We start from the raw sequence: 19958 nt of genomic DNA on the forward strand, positions 1-19958 counted from the left end.
TCTAATAGTTCCATTTACTATCAAGTAGTTTATCCCTAAGAACAATCTTAGGATTCATGGAAATAATTCGTTTTAATTGTCATTGGAAAATATGCACTTAGGTCATTTCTGATAACTTGGCTAGTAAAAATTAAATTTCTTAATCATTATGCAGGTCTGCTTATTTTCATAAAAGAACGCTAGTCTTGTTGGTAATATTATTTTAAAAATAGGCCTTATTATCATATCCTAGGGCATGACAGACTTCTAGAATGGGGCAGAAGACTGTAGGTCTAACTGCCCATTTCTACATATGTTGTTTTCAAATACCTAGGATAAACAGGTTTTTGTTGTCAGCTTAAGCTTTTGGTTCCATTCTTCAATGACAGAGTTCTAGTTTAGGTCATAGATTCTGTGGCTTTTCTCTCTGGCCTTGGATGGGCTTTGGAACCAGTCTGCTTACTAAAGATGAAAAGCAACACCTTCTGTTACAAATTGAAGCACTGAGATCAGAAAATAACAGATAAGAATTATTCAAAATGCCTAACTACCTCATTATGTGTTTTTACTCTCTGGTTTGCCACGCAAATGTTATTTAAGATCTTGGTGGAAAGTAGTAGAATCCAAACAGCAGAATCTTAGTTTCTCAAACATCCATTTTCTTCTCTTTTCTGTATTCTCTTTTTTACTTTTTGTTCTATCATAGATCCTTTACCCCATCCCCTTCAAGGTTTTTACTTTGTGTGAAAATCCTATAGACACTTGGAATGATTATGAAAAGACAGTTGCAGATAATGCAGACCCTTGAATACTGAACACTTTAACAGACTTGTGCAGTTTGTAGTGAGGAAGGAGCAGTTAAAAATACAGAGTGAGATTAAAGGCATAATTACAGAAGTACCTTACTGTATCAGAAGGAAATGGCAGTGGGTTTCAGTGGCAAGAAGCACAAGCTGGTTTACCTAAGGATGAAGACCAAAGCCAACTAATATAGGCTGGTAAATCCAGAAGGAAGAAACCTGAGGGTCCTTGGCTCTGTCTCAGTAACACCATGCACAGTGCCTCCATTGCAGGTGTGGGTGGTGAAAGACTGCGTTAGAGTTCTGAGGTTAGAGAGTCACCCCTGCCTCTGAGCTCAGAACTTGACCTGATTTGGGTCTTCCTACCCCACATGCTAGTGTTATGAATATTGCTTTATTTCCCAAACCTTTCCTATTCAGAATTTATTGTACTGAGTTCAACACAATTTTGAGCACCTGTCAAGGCTTAAGCATTCTGCTAAATAATAGTATTTGGAATATTTCAGAGTTTGGCTCTTAAGAACTCTGAGCCTCATTTGTGAAGGAATACATGCCTAGGAAGCAGTTAGGGAACAAAGTGAAAGGATGACATCATGATGCAGAGGATGATGAAGATGGAGAGCAGGGTATCTTGAGCCCTTACGGAAGGTTTCTTAGAAGGAGGAGGGCAGGAATCGATACCATCCTCATTTAGGTGTTAGTGCTTCAGCAGTGTTCTTGCTTCCTGAAACTTTATCAGAGCATATCACCAGGATTATTTTTGCTTTAACAATGTTTTAACTCATCTGTGCTTCTAATATTCTGCCTAAGTTTACCAGAGTGCTGGTTTCAACAGTGGTGGGCTTTGGAATTGTTTCCTAGTGAACTGTATGTTTAAAACCATCTTATCAAGAGGCCCATATTTTGCTTTGCTTCATTGCCCTTTGAAGTAGTCATCTGGGCTTTTGACAACTGTCTCTCCTCCCCTTGCTTCCCTGCCCTGGGAGGATTGGCCCTCTGCTTTGGCTAATGACATGGGAGTGACTCACTCCCAGGGGGAAGTTGTCAAAGCACTGTTGCATGCTATGGTACAGGTCTTTTTTTCCTCTGGCTCCTAGATTAGCAGGATTCAGGATGGTGGCTGTTCTGTCACCCTATGTCCCATAGTGATTATGCTGAGTGATTATCCTGAGCTTCTCTGCCAGTTCATGCTGGAACAGTAATACGAACAAGATCTAAACCTTGGTGTTAAGCTACTGAGATTTAGGGGTTTTATTTTTCTGCAGCATGATTTACCCTACCTTGATTAAGTAACCTTTCTTCCCAAGTTCTGTCAGTGTTACTCTCCCTTCTTTTTTTGCTTTGTCAGTAAACATATATTCTTTTTGCCCTCTGCCATCTCATTTCTTCATAAAACTTTCCATGATGATGTTGACCTGGAATTAAATTTGACCTGTTGAAGTTTGAGACATATAAAACATAAAGGTGGGGAAGCGGACGTGACTCAACTGATAAGAGCCTCTCCCTACCATATGGGAGGGTTCAGGGTTTGATACCCAAGGCCTCCTGACCCGTGTGGTGAGCTGGCCCACATGCAGAGCTGCCATGTGCAAGGAATACCATGCCACACAGGGGTGCCCCGTGTGGGGGTGCACCACGCGCAAGGAGAGCCGTCCCATGTGAAAAAAGCGTAGCCTGCCCAGGGGTGGTACCACACACACAGAGCTGATGCAGCAAGATGATGCAACAAAAGAAAGACGGTTTCCCAGTGCCATGGAGGGTCCAAGTGGACACAGAAGAACACACAGCGAGTGGACACAGAGCAGACAACGGGGAGTAGTGAAGGGGAGAAAAAAAAATCTTAAAAAAAAAAAGACTTTCTCTAAAAAAAAATACCATTAAGACATTTTACCATTCTCTCAAACAATTCCTCTTTGGCACGTTTTATCTCAGCATAGGTGTACTTAACATGCCATGTTCTAGGCTTAAGGAAGAGAGTGTCTTATAAAGCCCACAGGTGCATAGGGAGGCTTCTGTGAACTCTAGAAATTGGCTCATGATTCTTTGTTTAGCCTAACGTGATCATTTGCTGTAGAGACTCAAAGCTATTGTTATCCAGTAGAATCTTCTGTGATGATGGAAATGTCTTATTTACACTCTAAATACATTAGCCAGTAGCCACATGTGGCTGTTGAGCACTCAAAGCATGGTTAGTGTGACGGGGGAAATGATTTTTTAGGTACTCTAAATAGCCACATATGGCTGGTGGCTGCCATATTGGACAGCACAGTAAGGCCCAAGAACAGCACCAGGGTGATTTAATGAACATCATGGGGTGATGTGAGATGAAGAAAGCTGAATACAAAAGTATATTAATATTTGTTATTTTGAATTACTAAAACATTTTAAAATGCTATGCAAAGAAAAAACGCAGGTAATAAGCCTACCAAGATGTTAATTAGTAGAACACTTCAGCAAGTGAATGTAGTGGTTGAACAGAGCGGCCCTGATTTTCCTCCACAAGTTTGCCCAGAGAAGCCTAATTTATAACTGTTCACTCTCTGTGGCTCTTAATGATCAGTTATGTTGTAACTCAGGTAAACTGAGAAAACATTCCATAAATAATGTACTATGTCAAGAGAAAGTATTTTTCTCGTTTATGGTTAAACCGAGAAATGGTTACATTATATTAGAACAGAACAAGGGAAACACCTTGAAATTTAAACTGGCCACATGCCTGCTTCACTCAAGCACTAAAGAAATTGAACTATAGAGTGTATGTGTCTCATGGCTTAAATAAGTACCTAGGGAGCACTAATGGCAGCTGAAATTTGAAATATTTTAGTAATGTATGTGGTGTTATGAAGGGTACGAAAAGATGGTACTGTGTTTCTTAGAACATCCTTAAATAAGGGTTGAGAGTTTGGAAGATTAGTCAACCTCTTCAAAATGACCCCGCCACACATGCACAAAAGCCTTTTATTGTTATTATTTGAAATTTGTGGCATTATCCTGTGTCATCTGATGGTTTGTTGAAAAAGGATTTGCTTATGTAATAACTTAAGTACTTAGCTCTGTTTTTTGTTTTCCTTAGTGGACAAAAGCATTTGGGACTAATTACATCACTTTGAAAGCGTGTAGACTAGATTGTTTAAGAATTAAATGATTAAATGCTTTCATTTTGAAAATTTGATTCCTTTCCCTAGGCCCAGGTCTAATCATAAAAGTGACAGGCCTGGGTCACTGACTGATACCTGGAGACCCAGCCTGGGGAGGTGGGAGAGGGAGGATTAAACTAGTCCAGGGCTCCCTTGGTTTGTCCTGTGAGTTGTCAAGATGGGGATGGGCGGACAGAGCAGGGCTTGCCTCTCCACCACCTTTTGACCACATTTTTCTTCCAGGCCCGGATGAAAATTTAGGCCAGGAGACTTTAATTGAACCCAAAGCCTGCATAGAATTGCCCCCTTCTTTTGGGCACAGTTTTCATTCAACACTAGAACTAATTTTAATGCTTAGTGTCCTTAAAATGTTGTGAGAATACACACATTTGGAAACACAAAAAGCTCAGCGTGTGCTGAGCTGCTCTGAGTCTGCTTGGGGATAGTGTGGTTTGAATGCAGAGGTCGCTCCACACGTCGGCTGTTTGCACAGTCCTTCTGCATTTAGCCCCTCTGGACTCTCAGCAGTACCGCAAGCACCGTAAAACGTCACCAGAGGAGAGGCCTTGATACAACGAAAACTGGGTGATTGTAAGTGAAGGCAATTTTATGGTCTGTTCATTTTTTTTTTTAAAAGGATAGTTAAGGAAATATGAGTATATTTTGTCTTAAAAGGCTAATATATTTTGAAAAATCAAATCAGTGATTCTTCTTTGGATAATCATATTAGTGAAGGAACCTAAGCTTACTCAAATAAACATTTAAGGGGGCTAGTTTGTAATATCTCCATTTGTATGACACAAAATGCATTGATGAACTCTGAGAGGTGAGACAGAGCAAGTATTTTTCTGTTTTACAGATGAGTAAACAGAGACCCCAAGCTGGGCATGAAACCCAGCTATTAAGTAGCAGAGCTAAGACTGACTGCAAAACCTGGATAGTATGACTCCTAGCTAGTGCCCTTTCCATTCCACATGCCACCTTCCGGAATTAGGGGCATCTATTATAACTAGCTTCCTTAATAGAAACCACTTAAAATTTAGAATAAAAAAATAAAAGAATTGATAAAGTAAGTGTACTTATTGTGGGAGCTTTTTTGAAACATGATTTTTTAAATTTATCCCCACCCCCACCCATTGTTTGCAGTGGCTTTCTGTGTCCATTTGCTGTGTGCTCTCTGTGTCTGCTCGTCTTCTCTTTCGGAGGCACTGGGAACTGAACCTGGGACCTCCCGTGTGTGAGAGAGAGGTGCTTAATCATCTCAGCCACCTCATCTCCCTGGCTTGTTGTGTCTTTCATTGTCTTTCCTCTTTGCGTCTCTTTGTTACATCATCTTGTTGCATCATCTTGCCACACCTGCCTGTTGTGCCAGCTTGCCTTCTCCAGGAGGCACCAGGAACTGAACCTGGAACCTCTCATGTGGTAGGCGGGAGCCCAATCACTTGAGCCATATCCGCTTCCCTGTGGGAGCTTTTGAATGACCATTTATACAACCCTTTCTTTAGGATGATGCAGGTTAATTCTGCACGGGAGAAAGACACTCTAGATACTTTGAAGGACCTTTTAGGTAAACCTCAAGAACATTTATAGTAACACTTTTCCTTTAAAACTCCTGTAGAGATGAAATTTAACGTTGTAATGACTAAATTTCACTTTTGGAATGAGTATAAAGTCAAATAGGGTTTGAAATTTGGGTATTTGCCAGATGATTGAAAATGGGATTTGTTTTTGTTTTTCAGATCTCCCCATTATTTTGACCACTAGTGGTGAATAGTCCCTGTGGTGGGTCGCACCTGAAATAAGTTTTAATTAATTAAACAGAGATAACTGATGAATCACCATGCTCGCCAAGTCTCCTCTTTTCAGAAGTTCAGAATTAGAAATAATCTCTAATTTGGCCAAATGCCCAACTCTATCAGAGTTTTGCTGCTTAGGTAGAGGAAGCTTAGTGTTTAATATGCTGTACCTGGGTGACAGGCTAACAGGACGAGGTTCAAAGCAAGGGCCGATTAGGTCCAAGAATGCTGTCACTGTGTGTTGAGACCTATCCGGGCAGGGCAGGAGGAACCTGTCTTGTGGAGCTCAGGAGCCCAGCTTGTAGTCCCCTCTGAAAGGTGCTGCAGAGGTGCCTGCTGCATAGTCTGAAGCCACCAGACTGACCAGCCTTTACTTTTCATTTTCTTTCTTTTTCTTGGTCCTCACAGTCTGTAGTTGTGAGAGTAAAAAACAGATGGTGGTCACTAGTGGTCAGTTATTTTTAAATTATATGGAATCAGCTATTGAACAAGTTATTGAAGAGTTCTGTTAGTGGTAATAATACAAGTAAGGTCTTACCCAGCTTTCAAAAGCACAGGAAGGTGCGCTTGTTTTGTTTTATTGCATACATTTGCTGGTTTTTTCCTCAGTTACTTCTTGAACCCTTTCACTTGATGAAAGGAGAGTGAAGTTTCTTATTGACACCAGAGAAAATCCTGTGGTTTGGTCCATACTCTTGAGTGTTTTCAAGTAAACAATATTTCTCCATCAGTCCTTAGAGTGAACTGAGGGTTTGACGATATGAATCTTTTAAGGCCTTTGTACATTAAATACTGGGGAAAGTAAGTGCCTATACTAACTTGTTCTCAGTGAAACTAATATTTTAAAGGTTCTGTGGTAAAGACAATCACACCATTTCATTAAGGGCATTCTTCTGATATCTCTGTGTTCTCTGGGCCTGATGTATATTGTTGGGTTCAATTTCCTAAAATTTTGTTTAGGATATTTTACATCTGTGTTCATGAGGGATATTGGTCTGTAGTTTTCTTTCTTTCTTTTATTTTTTAAAAAATATTTATTTATTTATTCCCCCCCCCATTGTCTGTTCTCTGTGTCTATTTTGCTGCGTCATCTTCTTTGTCTGGTTCTGTTGTAGTTAGTGGCTCGGGAATCTGTGTCTCTCTTTGTTGCGTCATCTTGTTGTGTCAGCTCTCCGTGTGTGCGGCACCATTCCTGGGCAGGCTGCACTTTCTTTCCCGCTGGGCGGCTCTCCTAATGGGGCGCACTCCTTGCGCATGGGGCTCCCTTATGCAGGGGACACCCCTGCGTGGCAGGGCACTCCTTGCGCGCATCAGCACTGCACATGGGCCAGCTCTACACGGGTCAAGGAGGCCCGGGGTTTGAACCGTGTACCTCCCATGTGGTAGACGGACTCCCTAACCACTGGGCCAAGTCTGCCGGCCCTCAGTTTTCTTTTTTATAATAACTTTCTAGGTTGTTTTTTTCCCCAATCAGTGTAGTGCTGTCCTCTTAAAATAGTTTGGGAAATATTCCCTCTTCAGTTTTCTGGAAGAATTTGCATAGAATTGGAATTATTTTTCCTTAAAAAAAAAATTGGTAGAATTTACCTTTTGAAATCACCTGGGCCTCGAGATTTTTTTTATTGGAAAGATTTCTACTACAAATTCAATTTCTTTTATAAATACAAGGCTATTCAGTTTTCCCTTCTTGAGTAAGCTTTATGTGTCTTTCAAGGAATTTGTTCATTTCACCCTAAGTTGTTGCATTTATTGGTGTAGCCTTTCTCTAATAGTCCTGTATTATCCTTTTTATGTCTGAGGAATCTGCAGGATAGCACCTCTCTCATCCCCAATATTTGTAATATGTGTCTTCTCTCTTTCCTAATCATTCTAGCTATAGGTTAATCAATTTTCTCTAAGAATCAGCTTTTGGTTTCATTGATTTATCTCTACTCTATTCCTCTTTTCTATTTAATTGGTTTCTGCTCTTTCCTTTTTTGTGCTTACTTTAGGTTTCATTTACTATTCTTTTTCTAGTTTCTTAGGGTGGAAACAGATCATTGTTTGGAAACCTTTTCTAATAATACTTAATTACTATCAATTTCCCTTTACTGCTTTAGCGGCATCCACAAGTTTTGATTTATTGTGTGCTTATTTTCATTCAGTTAAAAATCCTTCTCCTTTTATTTCTTCTTTTCCTTATTATTAGAAATATGTTCTTTAGTTTCTAAATATTTGGAGATTGTCCAGACGTCTTTCTGTTATTAATTTATAATTAAATTCCTTGTGATCAGGGAACAAACTTTGTATAACTTGAATCCTTTTTAAGTTTGCTGAGACAAGCTCTATGGCCTGGAATATAATCTTGATAAATGTCCTGTATGCACTTGAAAAGAATATGCATTCTGCTATTGTTGGGTAGAATGTTATATACATACATCATTAGGTCAAGTTAGCTGCTGCTGATGGTCCCATCTTCTGTATCCTTTTTTGTCTACTTGTTCTTCAAATTATTCAGAGAGGGGTATTGAAAATAAGTGTGGATTTATCTATTTCTCCTTGTACTTCTGTCAGTATTTGCTTTGTGTAGTTTGAAATTGGTTGTATAACAGGACTGTTAACGTCCTCTTGATGAATTGACCTCTTTCATCAAGATGATGAAATTATAATCTTAAAATTCTTTGCTCTGAAATCTTTGTTGGATATGAATATAGCCACTCCAACTTTTCTTTCCATTAGTATGAGCATGGTGTAATTTTCCAATCCCTTTACTTTTAACCTATTTGTGTATTTATATTTAAAGTGGATATTTTGTAGGCAGCATAAAATTGGGTCTTGCTGTTTTAAAATGCTACCTGTCCTTCCTTTTTGCACTGTATATTGTGATTTATTACTGTCAGACTTGTAGACAGTTTTCATATTGAATCATGTTACTTTTGTAATTCAGGTAAATAGCTGGACTATTTCATGGTGTTTGGCCTTTTAATAAAATATAAGGGTATATAATCAATGGCTTTTAATATAATCACAATGTTGTACATTCATCATCTTAAAAATTTCAGAACAGTTCCATTACTATAGAAAGACAAACTCCACAGCCTTTAGCATTCATTTTGGATAGATCATATGGTATGTGAATATATCTCAGTAAAACTGCTTAATAAGCAAATAAATAATTGTGCAAGAACAGCCAGAAATAGCAGCTATGTACAGCAGGGTAAACAGAAAGATTGAGAAGTGAGGAATCTTCTTGTTTTTTGGTCTGTTTTTTGTTTATTATTATTATTGAAATAATAAAAATGCTTTAATAATGATTGAAGTGATGAATGTACCATTATATGATAATACCAAATACCATTGATTGTACACTTTGGATAAATTTTATATTTTATTAGTATGTATCAATTAAATTGATTTAAAATATGTATATAAGGGTAGAGTTCATTTTGAATGCAAGTTGCCTTTATTATAAAGTTGAGTTTTGTCTTGGTTATATAATACCTTGCATGAAAACCTAGCTAGATATTTAGCTTTTGATGTATTTATTAAAATTTTTTTAAAAACTGGTAAAACATTCACAGCTTAAGTCCCAGGTTCAATCCCAGCCCCCAGTACCTCAAAAAAATAAATAAAAATAAATACACATTTTAAAAAAATGTACAGGGGAGGGGAGCGGGTGTAGCTCAGTAGATGAGTGCCTGCTTCCCTGTACGAAGTCCCAGGTTCAATCCCTGGTACTTCCTTTAAAAAAAGATTAAGGGATTCCAGTATACTCCACTCCTACCCCTCCCACCCTTGATCGATTTTGAATTTATTTTTATATGTGGCGAGAGGTAGGGATCAGCATTCATTCTTTCATACGTGAATTTTTAGTTATCCCATCCCTATTTGTTAAAGAGTCTGTTTTTCCCCCGTTGAATGGACTTGGCACCCTTGTCAAAAATCAACTGACCATTTATGTATGGATTTAATTCTGGACCGTCAGTTCTATTCCATTGATCTACATGTCTATTCTTAGTACCACATTCTTTTTTTTAATTTGTTGATTGATTGATTGAGGTACAGGGGGCCAAGGGTTAAATCCAGGACCTTGTATGTGGGAAACTGGCACTCACCCCTTGAATCACGTGGCATCCTTGTTTTTTTTTTAATAGTCAAGTTTTTTTTTTAAGATTTCTTTTCTTTTATGTATTCCCTCCCCTTCCCCACAGCTTGTTCCTTTCTTTGCTGTCTCTTCTCTGTGTCCATTTGCTGCGCATTTTTTTCTGTATCTGCTTGTCTCCCTTTTTTGTTGCGTCATCTTGCTGCGCCAGCTCTCCATGGCACACTGGCCGTCAGCTCTCTGTGATGCATGGGCCAGCTTGCCTTCACAAGGAGGCCCTGGATGCGAACCCAGGGCCTCCCATGTGGTAGACAGGAGCCCAACTGATTGAACCACAGCTGCTTCCCTGGGTTTTTTGTTCGTTTTGCTTGTTGTTGCCCTCTGAATCTCCCATGTGGGAGGCGGACACTCAACTGATGGAGCCGCATCTGCTCCCTCCCACCACATTCTTTTTTAAAGATTTTTTAAAATTTTTAAAATTTATTTATTTCTCTCCCCTTCCCCCCCCCCCCAACCCCCCTGTTGTCTGCTCTGTGTCCATTTGCTGCGTGTTCTTCTTTGTCCGCTTCTGTTGTTGTCAGCGGAACGGGAATCTGTGTTTCTTTTTGTTGTGTCATCTTGCTGTGTCAGCTCTCCATGTCAGCTCTCTCCATGTGTGCGACGCCATTCTTGGGCAGGCTGAACTTTTCTTTCGCACTGGGCGACTCTCCTTATGGGACGCACTCCTTGCGCGTCGGGTTCCCCTGCATGGGGACACCCGTGTGGCACGGCACTCCTTGTGCGCATCAGCACTGCACGTGGGCCAGCTCCACACAGGTCAAGGGGGCCCAGGGTTTGAACTGTGGACCTCCCATGTGGTAGACGGACGCCCTATCCACTGGGCCAAGTCCGCTTCCGCACATTCTTTTAATTATGTAACTTTATAATAAGTTTTGAAATCAGGAAGTGTGACTTTTCCAACATTGTTCTTCTTTTTCAAGATTGTTTTGCCTATATGGGGCCCCTTGAAATTCCATATGAATTTGAGAATCAGCTTTTCCATTCCTGCAAAAAGCCTGCTGGAATTTTTATAGGGATTATAACTGAATTTATAGACCGCTTTAGGTAGTAGTTACATCTTTTTGTTTTGTTTTTGTTTTAGTAGTTACATCTTAGCAATAGTAAGTCTTCAGTTCATGAACACAGGATGTCTTTCCATTTATTTAATTTAGTTCATCTTTAATTTCTTTCAGCAATGTTTTGTAGTTTTCAACATTCAAGCAAGTCTCTCATCTCCTTGGTTAAATTTATTCCTAGGTACTTTATTTTTTTAGATGCTTTGTAAATGGAATTGCTTCTCTTTTCAGATGGTTCATTAGTGGTGTACACAGGAACCAAACTGAATTTAGCATCTTTATCTTGTATCCTGCAGCTTTGCTGAATTCTTTTATTAGTTCCAGTAGCTTTCTTGTTGATTCTATTGGTTTGTCTAAATATAGGATCATGTCATCTGCAAATAGGGATAATGTGATGTCTTCCTTTTAAGTTTAGATGCCCTTTATTTCATTCTCTTGCCTGATTGCTCTGGCTAGAAATTCCAGTACAGTGAAATAACAATGGTAACAGTGTGCATCATTGTCTTGTTCCTGATCTTAGCAGGAAAGCTACACTTTCATCGAGTATGTTATTTACTGTGGGTTTTTCATAACGCTGTTTATCGTGTTGAGAAAGTTTCCTTTTATTCCTAGTTTTTAAGTACTTTTTGTCACGAAAGGATGCTGGATTTTGTCAAATGCCTTTTCTCTATCAATTGTGATCTTGTGGGTTTTTCCTTTCATTTTATTAATATGGTATATTACGTTGATTAATTTTTTAAAAAGATTTACTTATTTATTTATTTCTCTTCCACTGCCCAGCCCTGTTGTCTGTTCTCTGTGTCTATTTGCTGTGTCTTCTTTGTCCACTTCTGTTGTTGTCAGCGGCACAGGAATCTGTTTCTTTTTGTTGCGTCATCCTCTGTCAGCTCTCTGTGTGCGTGGCACCATTCTTAGGCAGGCTGCACTTTCTTTCGCGCTGGGCGGCTCTCCTTACAGGGCACACTTTTTGCGCATGGGGCTCCCGTACGCGGGGGACACCCCTGCCATGCACTCCCTTCACGCATCAGCACTGCGCATGGGCCAGCTCCACACGGGTCAAGGAGGCCCGGGGTTTGAACCACGGACCTCCCATGTGGTAGACGGGCGCCCTAACCACTGGGCCAAGTCCTCTTGATTAAAAATTGATTAATTTTTGTGTGCGTTGAACCATCCTTGCATTCTTAGAATAAATCCTACTTGGTCATGGTGTATAATTCTTTCACCTATACTATTGGAATTGGTTTGCTAGTATTTTGTTGAGGAATTTTACATCCATATCCATAACTTTCTTTTCTAGTATTGTCTTTTCTGGCTTAGTATCAGGTACTTACAGAGTGAGTTAGGAAGTAATCCCACCTCTTTGTTTTTTGGGGAAGAATTTGAGAATTGATGTTAAAAGTGTGGTACCTTCTGATTTAACCTAATTTAATCTATGTATAGAAATTATATAATAAAATCTTAAGGACTGAAAGAAATGTCTTGTATGTAAACTTCCATCTGATGTTTAGCAGCACTTTACTATAATGTCCTTGGTTAGTGTTAAGGAGTTTCGTGAGATCTTGGTGATAACAAAGCTCCTGGGACCAATTTTCCCATTCCCTTTGTCCCCTTACTTCTTTTCAAATCTTGTACATTCATTCATCTTGCTCCATTGTTTTCCTAGGCTGCTTCTGGTTGTTTTTCTGTGGGCTTCTTCCCCAAGACTGACTTGAGAGGGGAACCTCCCTTCTTGTGGATCCTGGAAATAACCATCCAGGCACCTTCCCCCATTTTAAATTTGCGGGTGTATTGCTATTCACTGTGGGGAGCAAATGTTAGATAGCAGAACCAAAAGTATAGCTACATTACAGAGGTAATAGAAATCCTACAAAGTTTTCTGTCCCTCGTCTTGAGTTTAGCTTCTTTTTAAAGATGATATCCTGAGAGCATCTGGCTCTCGTTTTATCTCAAGGATGAAACTTATGAAGTCTTCCTTCTCCATCAATCTTTCACTTGTTTTCTGGGTATTAAGTCCATTTTCCCAAGAAGGACCTTTGATTCCACACCAGATAAGACAAAATGGTAGTATAAAGTAATCATAATCAGCCCTTCCAAATCCGTTCTGGTCTCCAGTGGTCAGTCAAGAGCTAATTCTTACGTCTTCTTATTCTGTAAAATATCCCACATGAGCTTTACTACTCACCACCATATTTACTAAGGATTCCCAAGTATTTATTTTTAGATTCTGAAATCTAAAAAAAAATCTAAAAAAAAGGATTTTCCAGCTAATCTCTGAATGTCCCAAAGGTACCATAAAGTTACCATGAGATTTGCAAATCTGCCTAGAACACCCCCAGTTTTTTCATTCAAGACCTATATTGTATATCACCTCCATAAACTTTACCTTACTTCCTAGACAGAAGTCACTTTCTCCTCTACATTCCAGTACCAGTGTGTTTTATATATTTTGGCAGACTTTAACAGCATTATATCTTAATTCATTGACCATGTATAATCTAAGGTAACAGGGAAGAGACTATGTACAGGGATTGTTTTATTCATCCCAACTCCTAGGGTAGTGTCTGGCATATTTAAGTAAGTCAGTGTTTGTTTATGAATGAAGATGATTCTTTAAAGCTATACAAAAACAAAAACTTAATGGGGATGAGATAGGGGGTGTAGACAGACCTATGGATATATAAGGCTGTACTTCGTGTGTTTTTAGGGGGTCCTTATATTCCTAAAAGTGTAAAATCTTGCTCAGTAGCTCCTGAAGGGGCAGGTTTTGTTTTCAGACATTTGAAATTGTTAAATTATTTTTACTTTAAGCTAAAATCTGCCTCCTTGGGACTCTCACCCTGGGGATGGGGGAGGGATTTTATCAGAAAATGGATATTCTCTTTTTCTTCAGATATTTGAGGATGGCTGTCTTTTAATATCAGATCTCTTCCTTCACTGAATGCCTGCAGCCATTGCTTCCTCTTTTCACCATCTTGGTTAATCTTCACTGAATGAGTACCCATTTATCAGCCTTCTTCAAGTGATGTCTCCAGAATTAAACAGATTTTTTCATTGTGATCTTGCTGGCAGTTAGTTACTACGTCCTAAGATCCAAATGTATTAAATGATTGGTGGAAAATATTTTCATTTTGACAGTCACCTGAAAGTTGATGAAAGTTACAGAAAATTGTTTTTAATTTATCTAAATTTTTCATAATTCAGAAAAGATAGACTGGTAGAGAGGATTTTTTTAAGTAGCCAAATAAATAGTGACACATTAGTAACTTAGACCTATGGTGGATTTAAGGATTTTTTTCCCTTTATATTTAGTGTATATGATGTTTACCTTGTCGTTATGGATGAAATGCAAGCAACTATAAGCCTTAAGTCTTTGGGGAAGAGTGTCTCTAATTTGAAACTTTCATTAGCAGTAATTATTAATACTCCTTTAAAATTCATTTTTGGTAGCCTACTTACTGTCCTAAAATTCATATAAAAGCAGAGTCAGGGAAGTGGATGTGGCTCTAGCGATTGTGCTCCCGTCTACTATATGGTAGATCCAGGGTTCAATTCCTTGGGCCTCCTGGTGAGGGCAAGCTGGCCTGTGCGGCAAGCTGGCCCATGTGGAGCATTGGGCCGCACAGGAGTGCTGGCTTGTGTAGGAGTGCTGACCCAGGCAGAGAGCTGGTGCAGCAAGATGACCCAGCAAAAAGACACACAGTGGAGAGACAGTAAGAGACATAGCAGACCAGGGAGCTGAGGTGGCTGCAAGAGATTGAGTGCCTCTCTCCAACTCTGGAAATTCCCAGGATTGGTTCCCAGTGCAGCATAAAGAGAAGACAAGCAGACACAGAAGAATGCGTAGCTAATGGACGCACAGAGCAGACAGTGGGGGGGAGTGGGGAGAAAAAAACGGTAAAGTTTTTGAAAAGCAGAGTCAGTGAAAATTTACCTGTCACTATGCTATTTTTCATTTTCTAGTTGTAAAAATTAATCAGAATTTTTGCAGAGAATTACTATAATTTAACAAAGTCATTATTAGATTAGTTTGATACACTGAAAGTATGTTAATTTAGGGAGAAAAGCTGTTAATTTAAGTGGCAGCTGTCACAAGTAATCAGAAAGGCAATCTAGGTATGTGGGAAGAAAAGCTACAATAGATTTAACAGCATAACTTGGTATGACTGTAAAACAAATCCAAGTTTCGCCTAAATACTGCTTTGTTGTTTTTTTAAACCAATGTCTCAATGAAATTACTGCCCACCTACTTCTCTTGTACTTAAATATAAATTAGTGATTTTTTAAACCAGGTTAATTCTTTCAGCATTACAGATAAACAAAGTTTTGTTAGTTGAATCTCTATGCTGGTAAAATGAACAGCTGGTAATGGAGTACAAGCAGGAGAATAAGAATGTCTGAAATATTTCCTTTCTATTAAATGATATTAAACTTTTAAAATGGTATCAGTTTAAGATGTAGAACAGTACGGCAGAAAATTGGTGTTCCAAATACAAAAGACATTTTAAAGAGGATCCATTCACTTGGATTTTATTTTTCAAGTCAGTAATAGTTTATATCTTTACATAATGCATACATTTGTTTTTCTGTCATTTTTGTAGGTTCTGCCGGAGACTTACATTTGGCCTCAATGTGAAATTAAAGTAGAAAATCACATCTACATGTATGTTGCTATCAGGATGTTGATTCATTCATCATGCCTAAAGAGGGAAATTCTGCTCTACATGGCTGACTGCCAGCAAAAATAAAAGCTTATCCTAGATGTCAAGAATCTCTCCTTTTACCTGGAGTGAAAATCCCCTCCAGATACCATCAGAATATCAACTGCAGAAAATGCTTCACGTTTTAAGGATGTCAGCAACTTAAGTTCATGCGCCCTATCTGTACAGTTGTTGTGGATGGTTTGCCATCTGAAAGCTCCTCAAGCTCTTATCCAGACCCTGTATCTGTTTCTGAAATGTCTTTGCTTCATGCTTTGGGTCCAGTGCAGACCTGGCTGGGACAAGAGCTAGAGAAATGTGGCATTGATGCCATGATTTACACTCGATATGTCCTCAGTCTTCTGCTACATGACAGCTATGACTACGACCTGCAGGAACAGGTATTTATGTATTCTAAATGTTTTTTGAAAATTGATGATTGTGTCTATCTACATTCTTTTTTTTTTTTTTTAAGATTTATTTATTTATTTCTCTCCCCTCCCCCCCCCACCCCGGTTGTCTGCTCTCTGTGTCTATTTGCTGCGTCGTCTTTGTCCACTCCTGTTGTTGTCAGCGGCATGGGAATCTGTGTTTCTTTTTGTTGCGTCATCTTTCTGCGTCAGCTCTCCATGTGCGCGGCGCCATTCCTGGGCAAGCTGCACTTTCTTTCGTGCTAGGCGACTCTCCTTACGGAGCACACTCCTTGCGCGTGGGGCTCCCCTATGGGGGGACACCACTGCGTGGCATGGCACTCCTTGCGCTCATGAGCACTGTGCATGGGCCAGCTCCACAGGGGTCAAGGAGGCCCAGGGCTTGAACCGCGGACCTCCCATGTGGTAGACGGACGCCCTAACCACTGGGCCAAGTCTGCTGCCTATCTAGATTCTTTTTGAAGAACTCTTTTTAAGCTCCAGAACTGAACTATTTAATGTGTGGGCTGCAGTCTGCTGTGTCCACAAACTTTGAATATAAGTCAGTTGTTGTAATTGTTATACAGTCCCTAGATTATTCTGTAGCTTTCTTTCAATTGATATTTATATCCCTAGATTACCCCTTTCAGCCACAATCACATTTATAAATCAGCCATTAATTATACTCACTCTTATGTGTTACCATCAACTGTATCCATTTCCACATTTTTACAGTCAAGCTAATTAAGAATTCTACATACATTAAGCATGTCAGTATCCCTTCTCAGCCCTCATCCTATCTCCTAGTAACCTACACTCTAGATTTTAATCCATGTGTTTAGTCTTTATATTTATTTCATATTAATGAGCCCATATAGTATTTGTCCTTTTGTGTCTGGGTTATTTCACTCAGCATAATGGTTCATCCACGTTGTCATATGTGTCCCAATTCCATTTTTTCTTACAGCATCAGAGTATTCCATCATATGTACATACCACATTTTGTTTATCCATTCATCAGTTGATGGACACTTGGGTTGTTTCCATCTTTTGGCAATTGTGAATAATGCCACTATGAACATCAGTGTGTAAATGTCTGGTCATGTCCCTGTTTTAAGTTCTGGATATATTCCTAGTAGAGGGATTGTCGGTTCATATAGCAGTACTTTGTTTAGCTTTCTAAGGAAACACCAATCTGACTTCCTCTGAGGTTGCCCCATACTACATTCCTACCAACAGTGAAGGAGTGTTCCTAGTTTTCCACATTGTCTCCAGCACTTGTAGTTTTCTGTTTTGTTTTGTTTTTAAATAATAGCCATTCTGTGAGGTGTGAGATATCTCATTGTTGTTTTGATTTGCATTTCCCTAATAACCTAGTGATATTGAACATTATTAAATGTGCTTCTTCACCATTTGTATTTGCTCTTTGAAAAAATGCCCATTCGTCTTTTTGTATGTTTTTTAATTGGATTGCTTACCCTTTTATCGTTGAGTTGTATGATATCCTTATATAGCATGGAAATCAAACCCTTATCGGAAATGTGTTTTCCAAATATTTTCTCCCATTTGAGTAGGCTGCCTTTTCACCTTCTTGACAAAGTCTTTGTAGTACAAAAGTATTTAAGTTTGAGGAGGTCCCATTTATCCTTTTTTTTTTTTCTTTTATTGCTTGTGCTTTGGCTGTAAGGTTTAAGGAACCACCACCTACCACCAGGTCTTGAAGATGTTTCCCTTACATTTTCTTGACAAGTTTTATGGTTCTGGCTTTTTATATTTAGGTCCTTAATCCATTTTGAGTTAATTTTTATATAAGGTGTGAGATAGAGGCCCTCTTTCTTTCTTTTGGATATTGATATCCAGTTTTTTCAGCACCATTTGTTGAATAGACTGTTCTGCCCCACCTGCATGGGCTTTGACAGTCTTGTCAAAAATCACTTGACCATAGATGTGAGAGTCTGTTTCTGAAGAATCAGTTTGGTTCCATCAGTCTGTATGTCTATCTTTATGCCATACCCTGCTGTAGCTATGTAATAATGTTTTAAATCCACAAGTGAGAGTCCCCTAACTTCATTCTTTTTAAGATGTTTCTGGCTATTCAGGGCCATTTACTCTTCCAAATAAATTAAATAATTGGCTTTTCCATTTCTTTTTAAAAGGCTGTTGGAATTTTTATTGGTATTGCATTGAATCTGTAAATTGGATAGAATTGACATCTTAAAATATTTAGTCTTCCAGTCCATGAACATGGAATATCCTTCCGTTTATTTAGGTCTTCTTTGATTTCTTTTGGCGGTGCAGTGTTGTTTTCTGAATACAGGTCCTTTATGTACTAGTTTAAGTTTATTCCTAAATATTTGATTCTTTCAGTCACCATTGTAAATGGAATTTTTTTCCTGACTTCCTCCTCAAATTGCACATTACTATTATATAGAAATGCTACCGATTTTTGCATATTAATTTTCTATCTTGCCATTCTGCTGAACTCGTTTATTAGTTCTTGTAAGTTTGTTGTAGATTTTTCAGGACTTTCTAGGTATAGGATCATATCGTCTGCAAATATCAATGCTGTTATCCTAGTTGATGTCTTCTTCTTCAGTTTGGATGCCTTTTATTTCTTTTTCTTGCCTGATTGCTCTAGTTAGAACCTCTAGGACTGTATTGAACAACAGCAGTGACAGGGGCATTGTTGTCTTGTTCCTGATCTCAACTGGAAAGCTTTAATTCTTTCAACATTGGGTATAATGCTACTTGTGGATTTTTCATCTTTGCCCTTTATTGTGTTGACAAAGTTCCGTCAAATTCTATCTTTCGGGGTGATTTATCAAGAAAGGATTTTTTTTTTTTTTTAATTTATTTCATTTATTTATTCCCGTGCACCCCCCACACTCCACCCCCCGCCCTTGTTGTTTGTACCTGGTGTCTGCTGACAGCTCTCCGTGGCAGCACAAACCCAGGGCCTCCCATATAGTAGATGGGAGCCCAAACACCTGAGCCACCTTTGCCTCCTTGTATTTTTTCAAATTCCTTTCCTGCTTCAAATGAGATGATCATGTGATTTTTCTTCGATTTATTAACGTTTTACACTGATTTTCTTGTGTTTAACCACCCTTGTGTGCCTGTGCTAAAACCCATTAGATCATGATGAATAAATCTTTTAATGTGTTATTGGATTCGGTTAGCAAGTACTTTGGTTCAGACTTTTGCATCTATATTCATTAGGGAAATGAGTCTGTAATTTCCTTTTTTTCCTAATATCTTTATCTGACTTTGCTATTAGGGTGATCTTGGCTTCATAGAATGAGTTTGATGACCAGACATTCTAATCTGTGTGGCTGTTAAACTTTTTTTTTTCCATTAGCATGAGCTTTTATTCTTTTTTTTTTTTTTTAAGAACAGTTTTATTCACACACCGTGCAATCCACTCAGATTGTACAGTAAGTGGCTTAATATTATCACAGAGTTGGACATTCATCACTAATTTGAGAACATTGTCATTGCTGTAAAAAAAAAACCCATGCTCCCCTTATACTCCCCTATCATTGACACTTAGCATTGCTATGATACCTTTGTTACAGTTGATGAAAGAATATTACAGTCTATTAGCTGTAGTCCATAGTTTGCATTAATTGTTTTTATATTAAGCTTAACTCTCTAAGTTTAATATTTCACTTTATCTGCAAGAATAATGTTCAATTGCTTATTCGTCAAAGTGCATATTGCAAATCAGAATCAGCAGTCTTACAGATTCGGTAATGCACATAACTTTGCCATAAGTCATTACACATTTTATGACTTAGGTGCTGAGTTTAAATGGGAGAAACCAACAAAATCTAGGCTCTTGAAAAAAAGATCAACCTCAGTTTCACTTTCTAAGAGGAGATACTGAGAGTGAAACTTGACCTCTGGCCTTCCAGTAGGGAAGTGGGTTCATCAACAGGGAACT

At 38.7% G+C, this 19958-nt stretch overlaps 1 protein-coding gene across 1 annotated transcript in view; it reads left to right on the forward strand.

Moving 5' to 3' along the window:
- Positions 1-19958, forward strand: part of KIAA0232 (KIAA0232 ortholog) — a 115128-nt gene that overhangs the window by 41941 nt on the left and 53229 nt on the right. Inside the window, exon 2 of the mRNA XM_058301269.2 lies at positions 15507-16006. Within this exon, the coding sequence (XP_058157252.1) occupies positions 15776-16006 (231 nt within the window). The 5' untranslated portion in view covers positions 15507-15775. The remainder of the gene's footprint in view (positions 1-15506; positions 16007-19958) is intronic.

Source organism: Dasypus novemcinctus, chromosome 1 (assembly GCF_030445035.2).
Source record: "Dasypus novemcinctus isolate mDasNov1 chromosome 1, mDasNov1.1.hap2, whole genome shotgun sequence".
NCBI lineage: Eukaryota > Metazoa > Chordata > Mammalia > Cingulata > Dasypodidae > Dasypus > Dasypus novemcinctus.